The sequence below is a fragment of the Meleagris gallopavo genome, chromosome 10 (genome assembly GCF_000146605.3).
Source record: "Meleagris gallopavo isolate NT-WF06-2002-E0010 breed Aviagen turkey brand Nicholas breeding stock chromosome 10, Turkey_5.1, whole genome shotgun sequence".
Lineage (NCBI taxonomy): Eukaryota > Metazoa > Chordata > Aves > Galliformes > Phasianidae > Meleagris > Meleagris gallopavo.
Window position 1 is genome coordinate 10,657,005 of NC_015020.2, and position 21,925 is coordinate 10,678,929.

The 21,925-nt window shown below is 47.0% G+C and overlaps 1 protein-coding gene and 1 long non-coding RNA gene across 3 annotated transcripts; one reads left to right on the top strand and one right to left on the bottom strand.

The window, feature by feature from the left end:
- The first annotated feature begins 22 nt into the window (after positions 1–22).
- On the top strand, positions 23–8,839 carry LOC109369241. Of its 2 annotated transcripts, XR_002118049.2 has the most exons (4): positions 23–1,768; positions 2,541–2,712; positions 3,734–3,905; positions 6,964–8,839. It is a non-coding gene; the product is annotated as an uncharacterized LOC109369241 (long non-coding RNA). The 2 variants fall into 2 exon arrangements; XR_004160762.1 differs by lacking the exon at positions 3,734–3,905 and having other exon boundaries at positions 32–1,768; positions 6,964–8,835.
- Positions 8,839–21,489, bottom strand: TADA1 (transcriptional adaptor 1). The gene is made up of 6 exons (XM_031554819.1): positions 21,319–21,489; positions 15,755–15,852; positions 12,778–12,987; positions 11,658–11,809; positions 10,362–10,524; positions 8,839–9,480 (listed from the first exon to the last, which is right to left on the bottom strand). Exons 1-6 carry the CDS (start codon positions 21,338–21,340, stop codon positions 9,328–9,330), a joined length of 798 nt encoding a protein of 265 aa, XP_031410679.1. The 5' UTR covers positions 21,341–21,489; the 3' UTR covers positions 8,839–9,327.
- Between the last annotated feature and the right edge of the window lie 436 nt (positions 21,490–21,925).

The window sequence follows — 21,925 nt, forward strand, 5'->3', positions numbered from 1 at the left end:
GAGGGAGAAGGTAATTGGTGGTTGAACAAAAAAATTTAAAAAAATCCCAGAGAAGTTCAGCTGATAATGCAGTGGAGTCATCTGCGTAGTGCTAGGAGAGGGCGCAGTCATGTCTCTCCAGCCAGTGATATCATCAATACCACTATGACTTGTGCAGAATAGAGGTTGGAAGAAACAGAATTGCCGGTGTTGGCTGGAGACGTTCAGGTGCAATGTGTGTCTGCAGGCAGTTGCATGGCCAACCGGCAGCCTGAGTCACACAACAGTCCCTGGCTAAGAGCCGAACTTGGGTGCTAAAACTCCCCTAGCATCCCCAAAGAGCCATGGCACTTCTTGGCACTCTTCCAGCTACCATTTTATCCAGCGAATGTGCAGTTTAAGCAAACTTTGTCATTCCTAATCGCATCACCCGCCTTTGGGAAGCCCTGGCCAAGGAGGGCAGGCAGGCTGCCTGCATCTTTTCCAAGTCTCAAATCCAGTTCTAGGCTGCTAAAGATTAGGATCCCATCCTCAGCTAGATTCTGATGCAGAGATGCGATCTGGCCACAGGGGAGGCAACCAAGTGATGAGGTTGGCTTTCAGACTCGCAGGCATGGGTAAGCTGCTGGAGGCACTTACTGTTTGGGAAGCCAGCTCCTCTGCAGCAGGTGGCTGCAGCAAGGAATCGTGTAAGCTCCCAGGAGAGCAGCATTGCTCTCTGGTGCTTACACTTGTGGTTACTCAGCAGTGTCACATGCCCTGTGTTTGTTTGTCTTGGGTTTCCCATGGGTTCTTGCATTATGAATTCCTTCGAGTTACTGGATCTTGACTTTCTCTGAGACTAGTGCTCTTGCAAGGTCCAAAAGAGGATAAACTGATCATTTCCTGATCATGGGGAGCAGCAGCAGTAGGATGGTGATGGCTCTGTCATGCATCAACTTGATAAGGTCAGCCACAGTCGTCCTCATGGAGAGCAGCCAAGGTGCTCAAGGTGCAGCTGAAGTAACAGCTCTTTCCCTCACAGTCCCCATGTTCCTGAAAGCAGTACTGTGTTCCCATACAAACTGTAACAATTTGGATGTTTTGAAAGGTCCTTACCAGTGGTGAGGAACTCCAGACTATGTCACACTGCTGTGTTGCAATATTGCTTCTTGTTAGGCTTGTATATGATTCTCTTTTCTTTAGTCCTTCACCAAGATTCTACTATCCAATGAGAAGCACGCCTCATCTGTGCAGCTGTCTTTGGGAAAAGGGCTATTAACCTACTGTGTTATTTTTTCTAAAAAAAAAAAAGGAAATCTGCAAGCACAGGAGTGTGAGATGGTGGTGTGGGTTTGAGCTGTTCTCACCACTAACCTGTCTTCTGCAGGTCTGTGCCAGCACTGGGGTACGCCCCTGCCCTTGATGACCTCAGCCCTAACCCTGCCACTGCTACCAGCTTCACGCCTGTGATGCCAACGGTTGTGACTGTAGGAAAGATGACCTACTCCAGTCATCTGGCCGGCAGCCGTGTTATTTCTTCATCAGCTTTTGGGGGAGTGTTTCCCACCCCGCACATGGCTGGAGGCCAGCTGTGTCCCCGGCTGGGGGCTGCTGCCTTGGGTCTCTGCCCTCCGGTGCTCTGACTCACCAAGATGAGTCTGAAACAAAGAGCTCTCATAAAATCTACAGGAAGATGTATGAGAAGATAGAGATCTCATTTACCGAGACACCACCAGCTCCTCACTGGCACCAGCAAATGAAAAAGCAGCACTCTTGTGCCCAGCAAGACCCCAGACCTGCGTACTGGGTAAGCTCAGCACCAGGTAGGAGTAGGGCATAGCAGAGACGTGAAGCGGTGAGCTTCAGGCTAGTGATCCCATGAGAGAATTAGACGTGAGATGAGGTACTTCAAAAATAGAAAACTCACGTCTGAAATGAGCAGAAAAACCACAGATAGGGACAGTGTGAAGATGTGGCTAAACTGCTGAGGAATTCCCCCCATGGAGTGCACCACGCATCAGCCTTAGCTGCTGCCTCCCAGCCCCACACGGCCACCATGGAGCCAGGGGGAGGCTTGGGGGGGATTTCTGCAGGGACTGGGGCAGCACGTGGGGCAGCACATGGGGAAGCAGAGCTTCACGCAGCAACCCCAACTTGCAGCTCCGTCTCTCCAGACTGTAAATGAGCCAGAGTACAGCATGCACCTGCTTCAGCAGCGCAAGGCAGGTGGCACTGCTATTATGCCCTGACATGCCTTAGACATGCCTCCATGCTCTGCTATCTGAAAGGGATCCTTAGCATTTCTTCCCTCCCTGGTTTCAGTTTTGAAAGCAGTAGCAGCTCCATACCTCAGAGGTAGCAGGAGATGCTACTACAGTGCCCTCAGTGCCCAGACGCGAGGTCAGCCTGGTCCCCAGCATCAGCCCAACGCAGAGGGCAACGTGAGGCTGAGGCCACACTTCCAGAGGGACTGGATGGTTGTTTTGAGAAAACACTGGGGGAGGACTCATTCCTGCTCCACAGCTGTCTGCTGTAGTGCAGGCTCTGAGGGGCATCCACTGTTTTTTTTTTCTCTACAGTTGTCATTGTCGGAAACCATTAAAGAATGAGCCAGCAAAGGCCCGGAAAGATTCCATGAGTAATAATCTTGGAGCTTTGCCCAGGCTTAATAACAGAATAACAAACAACAACATGAATAAAGGGAGAGCAGGCTATGCACAAGGGGTCTCCAGTGGCTGCAGGATCTATGAAGTAAGTCCATGCTTTGGGTTGTTTTCTACATACTTCCATTTATTAGAAGCAAAAGTGGTGTTAGGAGTCCATTTCTGAGACTGTGATGGACAGAGGGGTTGGGGTACCAGCAGCACACCCTTGTTGTAATGCCAGCAGAGGCATCCCTAGAGCCATGCATTACCCATGGCTCTCTGGTGCTGCCCCTTGCACCTCAGGGCTGATCTGGAGGTTCCTGCAGTGCTCATGGCCCTGCAGAGCTCAGCTGAGGCTGAGCCTGAATCCAGCCCCACAGGGTGCTGCGGGAGAAGGCATGAGCTCACACGGGGAGCTTCAGAAAAGGGAAACGTCATGTTATTCCACAGCACATGCAGAAGCACAGCTGTGGTTAAGCACCAGCTCTGAGGTATTGCTCATTTGCATCTTGCGCTACCTCAGGCTCTTTGATGTCTCACGTGAGGTTCTGGTGCCCGGGTTGCCTGGAGCTCCCACACAGCCCAGCAGGATGGCTGTGCCTGTGCTGCCCTCCAGGCCACCTGTGTGGCTCTGTGCCCTGTTCCATCCCCATCCCTGCAGCAGCAAGTTGCACCAGCAGCAGCATGGCACCCAACGGACTCAGTACCACTTCCCCACTGCCAGCAAGGGATCCGGAATCAGGTGGGGCTTGTGTCCCCTCAGATACAGGGAAGGATGCTCCTGCCTCAGTTTATGCCTTTGTTGTTAGCAAGGATCACACAGGGGTGTGCTCCACCTAGGTGCCACCTACCTGCCTCTATTGTCAGAAAAGGGTCACTCTACCTCCAGAGCTTTTTGGTGCTTGCCCATCAGGTATGGGCTGCTCAGACCTCGCAGCCTGTTCAATGGGCTCCTGTTCAATGACAGACAGCAGCACAGGATGGCAGGGTGGCAATGCCAGTGACTCTTAATGGGAAAAACAGATTGGGGGAGAAGGAAGGGAAGCAACTCCTTGGCCTCCCTTCAGTCACCTCCCATTACTCCTAGGCTAGATCCTCAGCCTTTATTTGCTTTTTTTTCTATATAGGATTTGGCTGTTGATGCTGAGTTTTAAGGCAGTTGGCTCTTCGGGGACCAGCTCCTCCCTTGAATATCTCAGTGGAGGACAGCATTCTGTATGTGGCACACCATCTTCTTGCTCTCTTCATAGGTTTGAATGCATCCAGCAAGCCCCTGGAGGCTGGGACTGCCCTCCTGGGGTGAGTCAGTCCACAGAACCACAGTAGGGATCAGCTGGGCCTTCAGCATGGGAGGGTGCTCTGTGTGTGTGTGTATACTCACGCCTACAGAAAGGTGTTTGTCTTTTCCTCTTCTGTTTTTTCTAACTCTGGGTGTCCTGAAGTCTAAAATAACGCAAACTGTCCCTGTTATTGCCCAAGTGGAGTGAAGAGGGGCCACAGTCCCTGAAACCAGGAGTAACATGCAAGGCAATGGGTGCAGCATACAGCACAGCCCATGGTCAGTGGCAACTTCCTACACCATGCCCCATGCAGCTCAGTGTCTGCCATGCCATGACTTAGTTTTGAAATTGAGTGCTCAGTTGACAGCCGATATGTGTGGCTTCCTACACTGTTTCTTCTTGGCAGCTCCAGGAACACAGTATTAGGATCCTGCAGCACCCTACAATGCACAACCCCACCTCCACACACAGGTGAAGGGGATTGAATGAGTGGGTGAGAATATTGCAATCCCTTCTGCCTCTCCAATGCTTTGCTGTCTTCCTTTGGGAACAAGGATGCTGAAGATGGCAGGACTACACCAGCTGTTTTGGAAACAGGATGCTCTGCTTGCGCATCAGCAGTGCTGCCTTTGCAGCAGGCAGGAGTGAAACTGAGAAACCTAAAGCAAAGGGATAATGCAGCTGCTGTGTGAACAGCTCCAGGATGCTTAGCTCAGCTGTAAGTGGGGGTGTGGGGTCAGGCAGTGGCACATCCTTTCCCTTCAAATATGGGCCAGGAAAGGGAGCCATATCTCAGCAAGGCACCTCATACACAGGGGCCAGGCTGCTCCATGGGGCACTGCACTGCTGTAGGGCAAGAACAGGGCCAGCCACAGGAGAGATGCACACAGCTGCAACACAAAGACGACTAGAGGTGAGGCACTGACAGAGGCAGCCCAGAAGAGGTGGAGATGCCCAGGGCCAGGTTGGATGGGGTCCTGGAAGCCTAATGTGGTGGGAGGCAGCCAGCTCATGGCAGGGGTTGGAACGGGGTGAGCATTAAGGTCCCTTCTAACCCAAGCCAATCTCAATTTTATGAGAGCCTACTTAAGCCCAAAAGACTGTTATATCTGAACATCAACCCTGGAGGTTGTAAGTGGATGAGAACGGCGAGAAAGCTGGTGGGTGAGCATTAGTCTGAAACCAAAACTTAATCCGTGACAGGCTTTAAAAACAAACAAATATGACAACTTGAAACAATTTTTTGGTGAATATTTTGGAGAAAGCGAGGGCAGAGGTAAATATAAAGCAGGCTGATCTGCCTTGTGATTTCTTTCTGGTGGGAAAATAGCATTTCTAATAAGAAATGAAAGTTTCAGTGGAAAACGTCTGAAATGTTGCTTTTCCCTAAAGCAACATGAGAGTATCTGCTACCATCAGCATTTCACACAGTTTAATAACAAAGTACAAATATCTGAGAAACAAGTCCATAGTTCACAGCAACACCTACTCCCTGCTGGCTTTACTAGACCCTGTTCCACTCCTGAGACAGACATCAAGCACCCTGGGAGACTGCTGTTGTCCAGCAGACAAATGGAAAGCTCTCAAAAGCAGGCTTATCTACCATCAGCTGCAGCAGAGCGACAACTCTAGAAGGTGCTGGGAAGACTCATCAGACAGGGCCAAGCCACCATGTAGTATGTAACAGCACCTTACTGCATGGCACAAGGCAGGAGGCATAAGGAAGAATGAGGAAAAAGGGCCACAGCTCATACTTGGATGGGAACCTGGCTGCAGCACCCTAGAGCAAGGGCTGAAGGTCATCATAGGGCTGGAAAAGGTTATGGGTTGTTCCATGGCACAACCAGCAGCCTTTCCTGTAGGCAAAGGTGGCCCCAGCTCCCCTTCTCTTTCTGCTTATCAAAGTGGAGTTTCAGAAGTGGCATGTCATTGCACAGAAACAGATATCTGATTCCGGGCACTTTTAAATGCAACAAAGACATAGAAAAACCCACCAACAGGAAACTGGTTTCAGCAATTCAAATGGAAACAATGCTTTAATAATAGCTAGCCCTTTTATAACGTACAGCAGTCAAGGCAGTCACTGAGCTGACAGTCTTCAGTGATGATCCCTGCAGCACCAGAGGTGGCTATGTGAGCCCTCAAGCACCTTCCTGGCCAGCCAGCAGCAAAGGAAAGGGGAGGATGTAGGGCAATGCTTTCCAATTCTTTCAACATGCTGTACCCCCACTGTTACAGGAAGGCCAGTGCTTCAACAAGAGACCCAGCTTGTACCACTCAAACACATAACCCTTTTAGCTTACATGGCCCTCAGCTAGAACAAGTACAGGCCTCCAAGACTTCACATGAGCATCCTCAGTCTATGAGTGAGGAAAACCCCATCAGCCAGATGCTATCTAGAGACACAAGTTCATTTCCCAGCAATAAATTAATTGAAAATATTGAAAATACTGTAAAAGAGAACTTCACTTGCATGCAGCATTTCTCAGTGAAAAGATTATTCTTACAGTTAGATTCATACAGTTAAAACTCAACTCTACTTCAGCCTGTTGTGAATTAGGAAAAAAGAAAGCCATCTGATTAGAACCTTCGACTACAACCAAACTCAGTCCCAGGACTGCAGGTAAGTTACAGAAGCTGCTCAGGGCTGGCCAGCAGAAACCTGCACCTTGTCCCTGACAAACAGCCTCACCTAGAGCATGTGAGGGATGCATAGACACATCACACAACTCCTCAAAAGAAAGTCTTGAAGGAAACCAGCTAGCATTGCTCTCTCAACATGAACTAAGATCTCCTTGTGTCTCCCTATCAAGTGAGACACAAGTGATGTGTGTTTCTTGCAAACTTCTTGCAGCTGTGCAAGTAAGGTGGGGATGATTACCAAGTAAATCACATTCCCTTGAGCCTGTGTTTGCCTCAAGGTTTGGTAAATATTGGCCTTCTCAGACAGGATGGGTGCATTGACCTGATCCAGCCCAGCTTCCCTGTTCCAGGAGGAGAGCAGAACCTTTTTCAAACCCCAGTATGGGGCTCCTGGGCATTCACAAATACAGTGATTTTTTTTTTTCCCCCCACAGATTAAAAGAAAACTCGACAGTGAGTATGATAAGAAGCTCTAGCCTATGCTACAGTGAGAAATTCTTGATGCAAAGAAAGGTGCAGGACTGTGGAAAAAGCCTTCAGTGGTGAAGATGACTGGAAAGCAGGACAGATTGCCAAAGATAACTGAAAGCTTCCATTGTAAGTTTTTAGAAATAACATCCATCAGGAAGAGTTTATGTCAAGCTCACCCTACATGGGTCTTGGGGCACAAATCTCCCACCCTATGAAACAGAGCTGACAATTTCCTTATTCAAGCTTTTTTTGTGCAGCAGGTGTCCCAGTTAACCTGCTTGCTGTAGTGTGGAATTGACGACTCAGCTCTTCAGAACAAGAGGCTCTGCCTGCAGAGCCTTCCTTCTAGCACATACAAACAAAAGAGAGCAGCACTTCTTTTGCTTGTCTCATATTGTGTTTTGGAACTCACTTGTGATGCTCTCAGAGGCTCCGTGCTCCCTTCAGACCTGAAATCCTCACAGCTGCCACAAAGTTTCTAGCAAACAAACTCAGTGCTTTCATTTTACACCGGAAACAACAATTATGTGGGAAATCCCCCTCCCACACTCCAGAGTCCATACTTTGGGTAGCTAGAGCTCACCATATACAGCTATATAGGTTCAGTGTTAGTTTTAAGATCTACAATGTAAAAAGTCACTGGGGTAAACTTTTAAGATAAGCATACCAAGCCACTTCAGATTGAGCCCTCAACTATACAAAAATGGCAGAAGACGGTAGGGGACCAAAGCCTTCATTCTCCTCCCTCCCACTACCCTCTCGCTCAACCCCACACTGCCCTGCCTCAGCAAATACAACCTACCAAGTGTAGAGCTGCTCACATTCTGCCAGACCCTACTGAGTTCTCTACTGTTGCCTTTCCCAGCTTCTCCATTATCCTGAAGTGATCTTCTCAGGACAGGAGCTGCTGCTATCTGTACAGACACTGCCTCTTGCTATGCCTAAATCCAGTGCACATCCCTCAAGAGGATGCAGGAGAACCACCTGCACAGCTCCCTGCTGCAGCTCTGGTCTAACACAAGCACTGATTCATGAAATTAAGTTATAGGCAGGTAACCAAGAAACACATTATGGATACACATTCTCCTCAGTTCTCAAGGGTGCAACAGCAAAGGAAATTGCATGGGCAAGGGAAAAAAAATTAGTTCTCTTTTTCAAATACTTTCCAAAGGAAAAGCAGAATGAATAGGATTTATAAGCTTCCTCTTCCATTTTCTCCCTGAGGAAGCAGTTCCAATTCCACTATCCAGATGGCACAAGAACAAAGAACCAAGTCATCTTTCAGCAGATATGTTATAGATATGGTTAAAAACACAGTGAATTAACTTCTAATATAAGAATGCTTAATATGCCTTCATAAGCCCATTCTCTTTGGCACCTAAAGAGTAGAGATGACACGAGACAGTAATGCAGCTGGAACACCATATGCAGAGTCCATTCCCTTATACAGCCTGAGCCGAATGGCTCCCTGCAAAATTAAGACTGAATTTGCTATCCCATCTCAGGGATGGTGAAGCTGCTTGCTGGGATGTCTGAATCCTTAGCTGTACCGATAGGCACAGAGGCTGTTTCTTGCCCTAAGTCCAAGCAGCTCCTGGAATGTTAGAACACTACCCTAAAATAAGATTAGACAAGGACTAGGCTGATGGGAAAACACTACCCAGAACCCTGATTTTACTATTTTAGTAACTGGTGAGAGACCCCATGACAGCTGGTGCTCATCTGTCATATTATTGTAATGCAAAATAATTCAGAAGACAGGCTAGAAAAGGCTTTTCCTTTTTACCTTGTTTTCTCATCTTCTAATCCAAAGTTTCCTCAACGTGTCAATTTATTCAACTGTTCATCTTTATGTCCTAGCAGTCAACTGTTTCCACTTAAATGAATGGAAAGGATCCCACCAACTGCAAGAGAAGCTGGACAAGGCTCATGCAGGCTGAGCTCAGAAGGGAAACTACTTTAGGGGGATGGCAAGGAGACAGTTATCACGTTCACAAATAGACACACACACTATTTAAAACCAACTCTACACCCTCACATTTATTAAAAAAAAAAACCAACAAAAAACAACAAAACAGTTTTTGCAAACAAATCTCATTCCTCCTTTCCAATTTAGTGGGATTGCTGCAAGCACTCCATGGCACAAGACTCTTGGGAAGCAGAGAAAGTGTACCACTTACATTACCTCAGTAGTATTTCCATAGGAAAAGCTGACTCCTAACTTACATCTTCCTTGAAGCATAGGCATGGGATTTTAAGAAGCATCCCAGCATCAAGTCCAAGGAACAGCACAGCAGCCATCAGGGGCCTGACGTGGCTGCCAGGCTCTAGCAGAGTAGAAGGCCCTCCTTTGCTGCCAGGCGCTGGCGGTGGATCTTATCCTGCTGCAGCTCCTCATGGTTTGGATGCCAGAGTTTCATGACAATTCTCTCAATGTTTAGGGCGTAGACAGTGTGTGCAGGAATAACTTCCTTGTGTACCTAGAGGTAAGTTAGAAAGAAAGTTTCACTCTTTCATACTCATTTCCCCACACTGCCCATGGAAGAACCTGCAAGATGATCAGAGCCAGCCCTGCAGAGCAGGAACACAGGCTGTCACAGACAAGGAGAGTTGTAACCTGCCAACACAGAACAGTCTGTTACACTACTTTGTAATGGAGTAGCAGGGTAAAGACATCTTGCTCCAAAAACACACAGAATACAATTCTACTTGGCCTAACACACAGCCCAGATGCTCAATTACATTTCTTAAAGTTCTGCTTCCACAGCCTTGAGGCTTTTACCTCAAGGCCTGCTCAAAGCAGTAAAGAACAAGGTGGGAGAGGAGGGGGTGGAATTTCTCACAGCTAGCTTCAGGCATTCAAATTAGCCTGCTGGGCCCCAGCACTGCCAGAGAGGGACCCACAAACAGGCATCTCTGAAGGAATATTCACCCACAGTACCTCAGACACCTCGCCGGGGCAGTCACACATAACCCACTGCAACAGCCTGCATGCACGATCCAGTATTCTTCTAAGCACCCATGTGGCACATAGAGGAAAAAGGGACATGCCAGGGAGGGCACTCTGCTGCACTGCTGTCAGAGGAGGAAGCATTCTTTTGTAGAGACAAGGATTTCCTCATCAACTCTCTGACCAAGGGGGACAGAAAAGGCATTACACCATGAGTTGACTTTGTTAGCTGTTCCCTAATAGTGGGAGCAAGTCAAAGCCAAATAATAAGTTTGAGAGAGAAATAAGGAAACTGACTGTGGGAGGATGAAATCAAACTCCCCTCTGTGCACATAAACTAAATCCAAGAGTGGCAGCTGATACACAGGACAGCACTGCCCCGGGTCACAAAGCGTGATGCAAAAAGCTTACCTGCAACGCCTCAAAAAGGTCATACATGTTCACTGGAGGGAGGGATGCTGGCAAAGTATCTCCAGAGCATGCCAGCAGTAGCGCTGCCTGCTGCTCCGCATCATCGGGTGGGGGCTGAGGGGCTACACTCTGACCAGCAGAAGGTGTCACACAGGCTGGAGGGCTGCAGACAGCAAGCAGTAAAACTTTCCAGTCACGAAAGCAGCACTAGCTTTGGTAGTAACACAGCAGGGGCTCAGCCCCAGGGTTTGCTTTGTTATATGTTAACATAGCCTTTGCGTATATCAAATTCTATCAGTTCTAATTAAAGTCTCTTAACAAATTTCAGTTTAATAAAAACAATGAAAACTGATCTTCAGCATCCCTCAGACCTGTACTTTACTTTTTGTACTTTATTGTGAGCTGGTAACCTTTGCTATTCACAACCAAGTTTCCACCCAGCCTAAAAAATGAAGGCACCCACAACACTCAATTGAGAGACATTAGCTATTAGGCAGAGTCGTTCGGAATGGATTCCATTTGTGGTACCATAACCAAGCCTTAGAACACCCACGACCTCCTGTGAAATGCTAGAAGCTCTGTCATGGACAAACAACTGCCTCACCATACACACATGCACTGCCTGACACATAGCATATGCTGTTTGACACTGACACTGCAAAACCAGATGAGCTTGAAGCTCTGCAAGTGGAAAGGCCTGCAGAAAAACCATTAATACGTGTGGACACAAGAAATGACAGACTGCAGCTCCTCAGAAGTCCTCATCTGCATCTCAGCCTGATGGTACAACAGCAGTACCCAAACAAAGCTCTGCCCTGCTGCTTTCATAGTGTGTGAAAGCTAAACACCACAGTTAGCAGATTCCACTCAGTCAGAAGAAAAACTGAACTGAGTAACTTCAGGACTAGCAAATTACATTTGAAATTAGCAGCATGCTGAAAAGCTCCTTACCACTCAATTAAATTGTTGTAAGCAACAATACTGCTCTTCTGCCCAGAGGCCTCTTCCCTGAAACCAGAAGAACTCCTGCATCACTTGCTCCAAGCAATAATTAATAACATTCAGAGGGTCAGGGGTCACCTTGATAAACTGATAAGGTAGCCAGAAAGAGACTTAACATTGTCCTGAACTCTGCTGCTGAAAAATCCCCACATCCTTCCTCCCTGTTCAGCATACAGCAAATGAAAGCTGAACACCATTAATAGATCCCACTCAGTGAGAATTAAAACTGAACAACAGTAACATCAAGACTAGCAAATTACATTTGAAACTAACGGTGTGCTGAAAGCTCCTTACCACTCAATTAAATTGTTATAAGCAACAACACTGTTCTTCAGGTATGGCTGAGGATTAACATTGCTTCCAAAGGCATACTTGAAGTGGCCATCTCGCAGCCGATAGGCTTTTCGTCTGGATATTACAGATGTCAGAATGTCCTTAAGATGGTTCTGGAATGAAAAACATTCTTGTTAAGCATGCTGATTAACTCATCCTACCAAACTACAGCTCAGAGAAGTACAGAGCGATGAGACCAGTTCTGCCATAACCACAAGGACCTAAAGACAACATGTAGGCAGGCAGAGTATTTTCACTTAACCACCTGATACAGGCTGGAAACAAAGAACGTGGCTCTGCATTTTAAAGCACAGTTCACAGGCTAATATATGATGTGCTACTTCAAATGTCACAAAGAGTTTTCTTAAATGCTAGGAAATTCCCAGCCCAATCCCTTTCAAGAGTTTTTATAGCTCACACTCAATGCTGTGCTCATACTGAAATATTGGCTCTAGAACTACAATGAAAAGCCACACATTTTTTCAGGCTGTTGAGGCGTCTGGAAGCTGCTGGAGAAACAACTGTCTGGAACTGCTTCCTAGCACGACCTCACTCCCAGACAGGGGACTGAGGTTGGCATCTAACACCACAGTTTGGGGAAGCAATCCCCAGAGAGCTAACTAACAGCTGCACCACGGGGCCTGACTGGGAGACGCCTGGTAACACACTGCCAGCCAGCAGCTCCAGCAGACAGTTCATGCAAGTACTGTTTGATTCTGCTACTTCCAGGCCAGACACCTTCATATGTAATGGATCTATTTTAAGTCAAACTCCTTAAGAAGATGTCATTCTCTTTTCAATGATGGGAACAGCATTTTCCAAACTAGCTACTCAAGTGTACCTAAGAGCTCTCCATAAGCAAGCACTTCGCATTTAACCCTCACAAGCACAAATCCAATATGTTAGCATCTCCAATGGCACAAACCCCTCTGATTCCAATCTCACTCCTCGTGAGGCAGCTGGGCAATTAAAGCAGCACAACCCCCCTCTAGTGAGGGGGGCTGCGTGTGCCCCATACTGCACACAGAGACTTTTGCTGCTGGTGTAATGGGAACACCAGGGCTGCACAGCCCAGTCTCACCTCTACAGCATAAACCACAGCTGTCACCGCATCCTCTGTGACGTTGTCCAGCCCATGCTCATATGCAGTTACAATCATCCTTCCTTCTAGCTGGCCACGCGTGGGAAGCATCATGGTATGGGAGCACAGCTTCAGGTCATCATCCTCCTGAGGATCTTTAGCCACAAACTGCTGGGCTCCAGACAGTGGATTCTGAGGCTGGAACCGGTGCTGCGATCAACACAATATCAGAGCATAAGATGATGTTAACTTGGTCAGGCTTCAGTTTGCCTCATGAAATATTGCTTCTCAAACTGGAGCACAAACACCCACAGAACATATGGCAGCAGGACAAAGGGAGCAGCACACCCACCTGTCCCCAGAATACTCATCTGAACTCAGTGAAATTTCTGAGCTAGGGTTGGTGTCCTTCCATTTAACTACCCACAAGCCTATTTGCAGCACTCTGCACTACCAATACCTCAGGTATTCACCACATTCTGCAGCAAGAAATTCTACATTTGCTCTGTGCTGACCACCTGCTTGACTCATTCCATTTTCCTGCGAGTTGCCAGTGTGGCCAATCACAGTCCCTCTTACCTTTGTTCACAATGCACAGGCCAGTGATGACTTTACTGGACTTTCACATTTTTCAGTCACTTCCTTCTACACTGCAGAGTTCTCATCTACTTAGTCATTTCTTGTGCAGAAGCCCTTCGATATTAGCTAAAAATACACCCTATTGTCTACCAAACGTACAGTTTCCTACCAAGAATCAATACAGCGATCCTAAGCTTATGTGATCAAGTGATTCTTACACATCTTAAAAGAATAAGGATTTAAATACAACAGCTTCACCGCATTTCGGCTCCAGATTTTGTGCTCTAACCTCCCCATGCACTTCTAATACTCTAAGCAGAGCCAGGTAACTGTGCAATCGGTTTGAGAAGATTATAGCTGATAAGATTATTTCAGAACTGAGGCAGTTACTTAGGGACAAAATATCCCAGAACTTGAATTCACACCAGAAGGAAGCACGCTTCCTAATCCACGTGCTCCCATGCTATGCCCAGGCCACACTTTGTGGTGGCTCCTTGGAACTCAGTCCCCAAGCAGAGCAGGAAAAAGGTAGAGAGGAACTGATGATCTCAGTTTGATCATGCTTGGCCAATCCCCAAGCCACAAGGGAACACCACAAAGCTGGTTCACCAAGCACTCACAGGACACCTGCTCCCCAGGACATAAACCAGTGGCCATGGAATAAATACTGCCACGAGGCTCTTATGAGGGATCATAACAAGGACATGCTTGACATATAAACAATGAATATACAGCAAAGTGGATTTCTCACATCTTGGTTTCAGGAGAGGAAAAGGGGCCCTCTTTATTCAAAGGACAGTGTGGCATTTAACTCAAAGTGAAAAACCAATCCACCCACTAACACTGTGAAAGCACGGTTCTCTCACAGTAATTTGGAGGACTTAGGCTTTCATTACAGGAAAGCTTCATGTGTGGAAGGGGAAATAATAAAAAAAAAGTGACCTTCCAAATGTAAGCACTTCTAAGAGGAATATATTTTGGGAAACCAGAAATCAACTGGAATTAATCTGTAGCCATTTCCACAGTTGTTCTGATCAGTGAGGAAACATCTGGGCACTTATTCCTAACTTCACACTACTGGAGCATTACACTAATAAGACACAAGCCTCTTAAAATACGCCTTATGTAATTTGTGCTATAAGACATTCCAGTAACACTCCTGTACTTGCATAAATACACAGTAAAAATGTGGTGTAACGTAAGGGTGTTCAAGCAAAACAGTTTCCAAGACTTCCACTATACCACAACTTGCACGAGTGGATTCTCCTCCACTTGCTGCTGAAAAGCCACAGTGAAATTTGAAAACAGAAGATAACATGGATTGCCATCTCTATTCAGGCCACAGCTGTGAAAAATATTTTTCACAGCTTCTAAATACAATGAGCCTTCAGCTGGACTTGCAGCCCTCCAAAACACTGGCCTCTAAAGGATGCACATAAAGCCCAAATATTGCACTAGAGGTGGGGGGTGCACTTTGGCTGAGCCAAGCTAACTTCTCACAGTGGCGAGAAGCCTCAAATGCCCACCTTTCCCCCTGCACCCAGCTACATGGCTTCCTCATCTTTCTTTGCACTGACTTTGACACCCATCCAACCACAAGGAACGCTGATCCAACTGAATAAGTCAGCAAGAAAAACCTGGGAGTTTTTATTTGGTTGGTTTGGGGTTTTTTGCTTGCTTAGCTTTCTGCCTTATTAGAGAGGTGAACTGGATCAACATGTGGTCTAACACTTGACAAAGCCACTTCACAGACACTCTCCCTTTCAGCAAACTTAATTCGGTTCCAACAGACCAATCAAATCCCTCCCACAAGACACAGTGCCCCATCCTAGTCCTCCTTCAGACCAGGCACACCGATCCGGAAGCACAGAAAGCTTCAGAACAGATACATGACAGTGTCAAGTCAATAGATAGACCCTTTGCTGCAAAGCAAACTACATCTTGTGCATTTCTGTCACCTATAGAAGGCAGTATCCTTGTTCAGAACCAAAAATGCTTTGCAATTACACTCTCTGAAAACATTCTGCTTTCTCTTTCTCCTAACCATTCAGATTGTAAGGAACCCTGCAGGCTGGAGCATACAAAGAAGCAATTCTGCCTGAATAACTATGAACTCACTGTTTCTTCAAGAGTTTTACAGATGTGTGAAGATATTACAGAGAATGTGGAAGATGAACAAGCAAATGAAAGATGTACCTAAGAGTTACTGCAGTGACCACAGAGCTACTCTGTTAGTTCCTGAAATAGAAGCAGCAGCAGCTCCCAGCTCTTGTGACACACATCATCAATATGACATAACTTCATCACTCTTGGCAGGAAGAAGAACAATATGCTGTGCACAGCAGTTCACCCCCACAGAATTTCAGTAACACAGGACCATTTGGCTGCAGACACTTACATCAAACTTCTGCCGCACTGACGAAATCTTTTTCTTCCCTTTGGGTTTTCCAGGTTTGGTTGCAGAGCCACTTGGCCATGGCAGAGATCCAGCACCTTCTGTAAATTGCAAAAAGGAAAGTTTGACAGGCTTTACTGATTTAGGGCCAGGATGACACAACACACAGAAGAGCCCTTCACATTTAGCCCCCAGTTTAGCCACAACTCCAGACCAAGAGCCATGAGCCAGAGGAAGTACTTCTTGTGCTGGACTCCTTTGGGCTATCCACCCCTCCTTTGGGAGAGCCCGTAGCTCTGGGCTGCACCTCACAAACCCTAACCCCCTGGCTGTACCATAACCCAAACCCAATGATCGTGGCCCAGAGAGTTCTTTGGGAATAATGCTTTCAACAGCCTTCCCCTTCATTGGCTTTTGCTAGGCTGATGCACTCACGACCTTCACACAACAAAAATCAATGGTGGTAGCCTCCAAGTAAAGTCCCAAGGAAGGAACAAGCCATTTGTTTCACTAGGTCTCTATGGACCAGCTCCAGACACAGTCTTGCTAACTAGCAGGACAGAGCCATCCAGTCTATCTGCCTTGACAGCTTCCCATCAGCTCCAGCAAGCTTTGTCTTGGACTCCTGTTAAATGTCAAGGCTGACTGTTCATGTTATGCTGAAGGGAAAAGGAGAGGCCGCAAAGGCTGGTGTGTCCAGGAGCAGGACAGCACCTGAGTAGAAGGGTGATGGCAAGCAGCTGAAGAAAGAGCGAGCAGCACTTATGCATAACATAAGATTGGCCCAGAAATCCACCGTATGTTGTTTGATGGGAAAAGCCACAGCAGGTCAAACCACATCCCCAAAAAAAAAAAATCACACAGCTCCTGGCAAGGACAGCCTTGCCGGGCTTCCACAGACAGGTTTACAGGAACTGCACGCTATTCCTCTGGCTACACTGCAGCTTAAGACAACCTTGTACTGGACGTCCACGTGCTCACTGATAGAATAAAAAAAGTAGCAGCTCTTCCTGCAACCAAAAGCCTGGACAGCCCTCTTGTGGCTACAGCAGCAGCTTATGCATTCAGTCTGCAGTGCTCTCCCTCAGCTCTGCAAAGAGAACACCACCTTTTCCTCTTGAGCTGTGAGCAAAGCATGCCCTATGACGAGGTCCCTGCCCAGCTCCAGGAGCTCAGACCACTCAGCTCGGACACAGAGGGCTGCTGCCAAGTAGTGCCATACCCACACCAAGGACCTCACTGCCATTCCCTCACCAAGCAGAGAAGGCACAGCAGACATCCCACAGCTGGCCAACCGCAGGCATATTTGCTGACCACAGCAAACCCAGCCAGTTCCCGTTCTCTCCCAGCCTCACACCAACCGTGGGCTCTTCTGACTGTGGTTAATTAGCTGTTTTCAGGAACTCAGACGTACAACCAAACTATTGGTCTGGTTACAGAGAACATGGCAAGCTGAACTCCTTGGCTACGTGCAGCTTCACACTCTTATCACTGGAGCAAGAACATAGTGTTCTCTAATAGGACTTGAAGGATCAGAGTATTCAGCTGAAGCTTATGAATGCTCAGCCATTAAGATAAGGTTAGAAGCAACCTACACACAGAGATGGTGTACTATCCCTCTTAAAGCTTACCTACATCCTAGCAATGAGCTGAAAATCAACACTCTACAACAAAACTTGTGAAAATCCAACCATCAAGCGCAGGTAACTAAGAAGTAATAAAGATATTCTCTCCAGAAATCAAAACTGGTGTCACTATTCATTACTACAACGTTGCACTAGAGAACCTATCGAAGGGGAAGGTGGGAAAACACCACAGGCAATCATGTCAAGGACCACTCTCTCCCTCCGTCAAAATCTCACAGCTTACATTTTAGGGTCCAGAGGTGATGCTTCTGCTCTCACAAGATGCTTTGCTTGCTCTTTACAGACAAGTCACTCCCCTCCCTTGAATGCATAGAACGGTTTGGGTTGGAAGGGTCTTCAAAAGATAACCCCCATCCCATCCCCAGTTCAGGCTGCCCGGGGCCCATCCATGGCCTGGGGCACCCACAGCTCTGGGCAGCAGAGCTCACTGCTCTGAATGCAACGCTTCCCCCGACATCTAACCTGGATCTCTCCTCTTTTAGTGTCAAGCCATTCCCTCTTGTCCTATCACTATCCGCCCATATAAAAAGTTACTCTCCCTCATGTCTATAAACTCCCTTTAAGGACTGGGGGGCCACAATGAGGCCTTCCCAGCACCTTCTCTCTTCCAGGCTGAGTAAGCCCACCTCCCTCAGCCTGTCTTCGTAGGAGAGATCTGTAAGCAGGTCAAAGCCCCTGCACAGGAGGGGAGGGCTGGTTGTGCTAAGAACAGACACTGCACTTGTGACCTTTCTCCACTCCACAGCCCTTCCTACTCACACACAGGGCCCAGAGATGCAACATATTCACAATCTGTGCACTTTAAAACTTAGCATTTCGCCTTTCTGTTTTTCTAAGCTATTTCCTATTCCCCATTATCAAGAACCTAGGGCAGAATTATTCTGGCTCCTTTTCTAGGTTTCCATATTAACAAGCCTAACTAGCACTAGATGAAGAAAGCAAAATTTCCCTCCAGTATTCTAAGAAAAGCAGCATATGCCTTCCTGGCCAGTCATCAAAGCTGGGCTGGTTCAGCCATCAAGTTTCAGACACGCTCGCCATCTTTTATTTAATCTTGATAGTAGGAGAATCAGTGTTAGCAAGCTGCAGCACCAGCTGCTGACGTGCCTTCAGAGATAAGCAGCAGTAGCCAAGCTCTCCTCACAAGCTGCCAGGTCTCTGCAGTGACACTGCCAGGCAGGGCAGTGTAAGTCAGGTGCTCCCAATGCACTGCAGCAGCACAGCACAAGTAGGAAAGGACAGAGACACGAGCCCCCAACTGGACCCAGCAGACAGGCATGGAAAACATCCACCCCCCTTTTCCCATTCTCCTCATTTTGATTGTCAGGGTATGGCTTTCTGGGTTCTATCTGTTTCAAGATCTTCCTTTAGGGACAGGGGTTGAGTCAACTACATTCCAATGACCCCTCCTCTGGTAACACCTCACACTCCTGTTCTCTTCCTTCTCCTCCCTCTTCAACTCTCTGGAAAAGACGTGGAACACAAAGCAAAGCTTGGGGGAAACCCCAACATTATGCAAGTTCCTGCTATCCCAGCAAGAGTTCTAATTCTCCGAACCATCTCTTTATTGGCTCAAGATGACCATTAAATAAAAGAAATGCTTGTTTAAGTTTTTCCTAGTTAACATTTAGCTAGGAAACAAAGTAATAGTTCAAGTGAGCTATGCATTAACTCAAGGAATCTCGCTAATCTGTCTGCTTGTATTCAACCATCAACCAACAAGGCAGCTCAGCAGCAAGTCCACACAACAGTAAGGAAAGGCTTTAAAAACAGGATTTCCCCTGAGGGAAGGAAAAAAATACATAAAAGCACTCCTGAAAACGCTGGCAAAGATCAGCAAAGAAAACAGTCTCTCACACCACTTACATCAGACTTATAATCCGCAGGGTCCTGTGGGAGCTGAGCAGGAATCAAAAACCCCGATCACTCTTGCCATCCAAGTAGTGTGAGCCTTCCTCTCACCCACCACCAGGTCCCAAATGTTCTTAACTGGGATTTGAAATTTGCACGACCAGTGAAGTGAGGAGGTGCAAGTTGTAAGTATTGATCCCATCGGTCACTGTGCACCTGTAAGGCCAGGTGGAACCACTAATCAGAAAGAACATTGGGAACAGATGGATTCTTTACTTTCTTCAGCTGTTACAGTCTCTCATTTGAAATACCCCCTGCAAGGCTCCCTACCCCAAATGCCACAATCCAGTGTACCACTAACCATACAAGTTATTTTTTAAAAGATGACAGTTTAAAAATGTTTATTTCCCCTCTTGTCCCACTTACACGAAGATGGAAAGTACATGCATCAGCATTTGTGACAGCACACCAAGTGCCTCAAGCACACTTGTATCAAGAATTTGTTTCCATAAACTATTCAGAGAACACTTTCTACTCAGAGCACAGCACTGGAGGTGCCCTGTTAGCTTCCCATTCTCATAGGGACAAAAACCAGCAGGTGGCAGGTTGGCAGCTAGGGGAAAAGTGAACCTAGGCATAACATCAAGTACTCCATCTGCACCACACCTCTGTCTGGGCATACAAGCCACTGCACCACACACAGCAGACAGGCAAACAAAACGCTCATGCAACAGATCTGTCAGAGGGCAAAATGCAGGCATCTCCATGGAACAGCTGCACTGGTCCGAGCTGGGAACAAACACCCACAAAACTGCAAGAGATCACCAGCATGCAGCATCACCTGCAGAGCACAAAGCCATTCCTCTAGGAATACAGATGATCAAACTGAGCTTTTTCAAGCTGGCTTGTGCAGATCTGCACAGTGAGTTTGCCTGGAAGCATAGCCATCATGTGCTAAGTGTGGTCAACTACCACTCAGTTACACAGCCTCACTGACCAACAGAAACAGGTTCCTCAAGGGCTCTGAAACAGCTTCAGCTGCACTGGACAAGAGAGCCCCTATAAGGACTTGAAATTAAGAGGCTGAAGTGGGAAATAACGAGCACATGAAAGGCACCTGTGAAGCACCAGCCTCAGTACAAAGCAGTGTAACACCTAACCCATTCCTAGCTGGCTCTGAGAAGAGATAGTAACTTTTTCCAGACCGCCTGGAAAAATAGTCTGAGCTATTCAAGTCAGTAGAGATAGTCTGCCCAAACAACTGCAGAAATGCTGCACAGCTATGTGACTGGATAAATTAACAAGTGGAACTCCACACAGACCAGCACAGCAGCACACACAGGAACAAATAACCCCAACTTCAGTCATACAGCAGTGCCACTGCTGCCATCCAAAGCCAAGACTGTGGGTTATGACCTATACTCCCACCAGCCCAGCACTCAGAAAAAGCCAACCAAGCGCCAGCCAGAGCAAACACTGCTTCACCCTTACACAAAACTGAAATGTTCCTGACCCTGAACAGTAGTTCTCCCCCCTCACGAGCTCAGACCCAGCTACTTCAGGTACTTCCCACAGAGGAAAAACTGCTTTCTCAGTCCTTAGCTCACCACAACTGCAATGATCTTCTCTTCTTTACCACACAGCAGCTTCATATCTTAAATTGCAACTCGACTGTCCTTCATATCATATCTCTAAATTGACAGTTGTTTTGAAGATCAAGCAAAAAATAGCTTGTCAGTCTGACAACAGCCATTCAGAATGCTTACACAGTTAAAAAGGTTTAATATGAAAGGGGCAGAAGGTTGGACTAATTAACCACAGCTCAATTAAGAGTTAGGTGGAAGCATTCAGTAAGCACTTTTCTATCAGATACATACTTGATTTCAAGGTCACTCAGGAAAACCCAAGATGTTATCCCCAAGATAGAGAGGAACAAAGAGGGTACCACCCAGATCAGAACACAAAGGAAACAGCAAGCAGAGCATTTCAAACACAAAGCAGCATCTCCCATTAACTTCACTTCTCAGCACTCACAGCCCAACAGACAACCTGCCTAGAAATCAAACTTACCACAAACAGCAACCCAGCACATCAGCCTCTAGCAGAGCAAATGCAGCTTTGTTTTTCTGCTCTTAAAAATGTCACACTGAAATCATCTGGACAACTACCTGGCTACCTTTCTGCCTGCATGGCCAAAGGAACAGGAATATAAAGGCTCAGCAAACAGAACAGCCACATACAAAACCCAAACATATGTGCCAAAGCTTTACTGATTACTTTTAATGAAACTTGGGACTCACCTGGTGCAGAAACCAAGATCTGGCATCGAGTAAGGATGGCCAGGAGAAAGTCGTTGTGTGAGTGGACTGCATGAAGACAGACAGCTCATTAGGAACATGTTGGTGGTCACAGGACCAGCTCAAAGTAGGTCTCTGTGTCTCCCCACAGCTATGTTTTCACCCCTCACTTAGCTGAAAGTCACAACTTCTAATATAAAGGTTTTTTTAAGAGGTTTTTTGGTGGTTTTTTTTTTCTTCACTAAACCCTGAACCTGCTACTAGAAAAAATACCACACAGCACAGGTGCAAGCTGGATTGCTTCTCAGTGTGCCACGCACCAATCCAGCCCTGGAGCATGCTGTATGGCAAGTCAGGTGCAATCAGCCAGCAACAAGGAG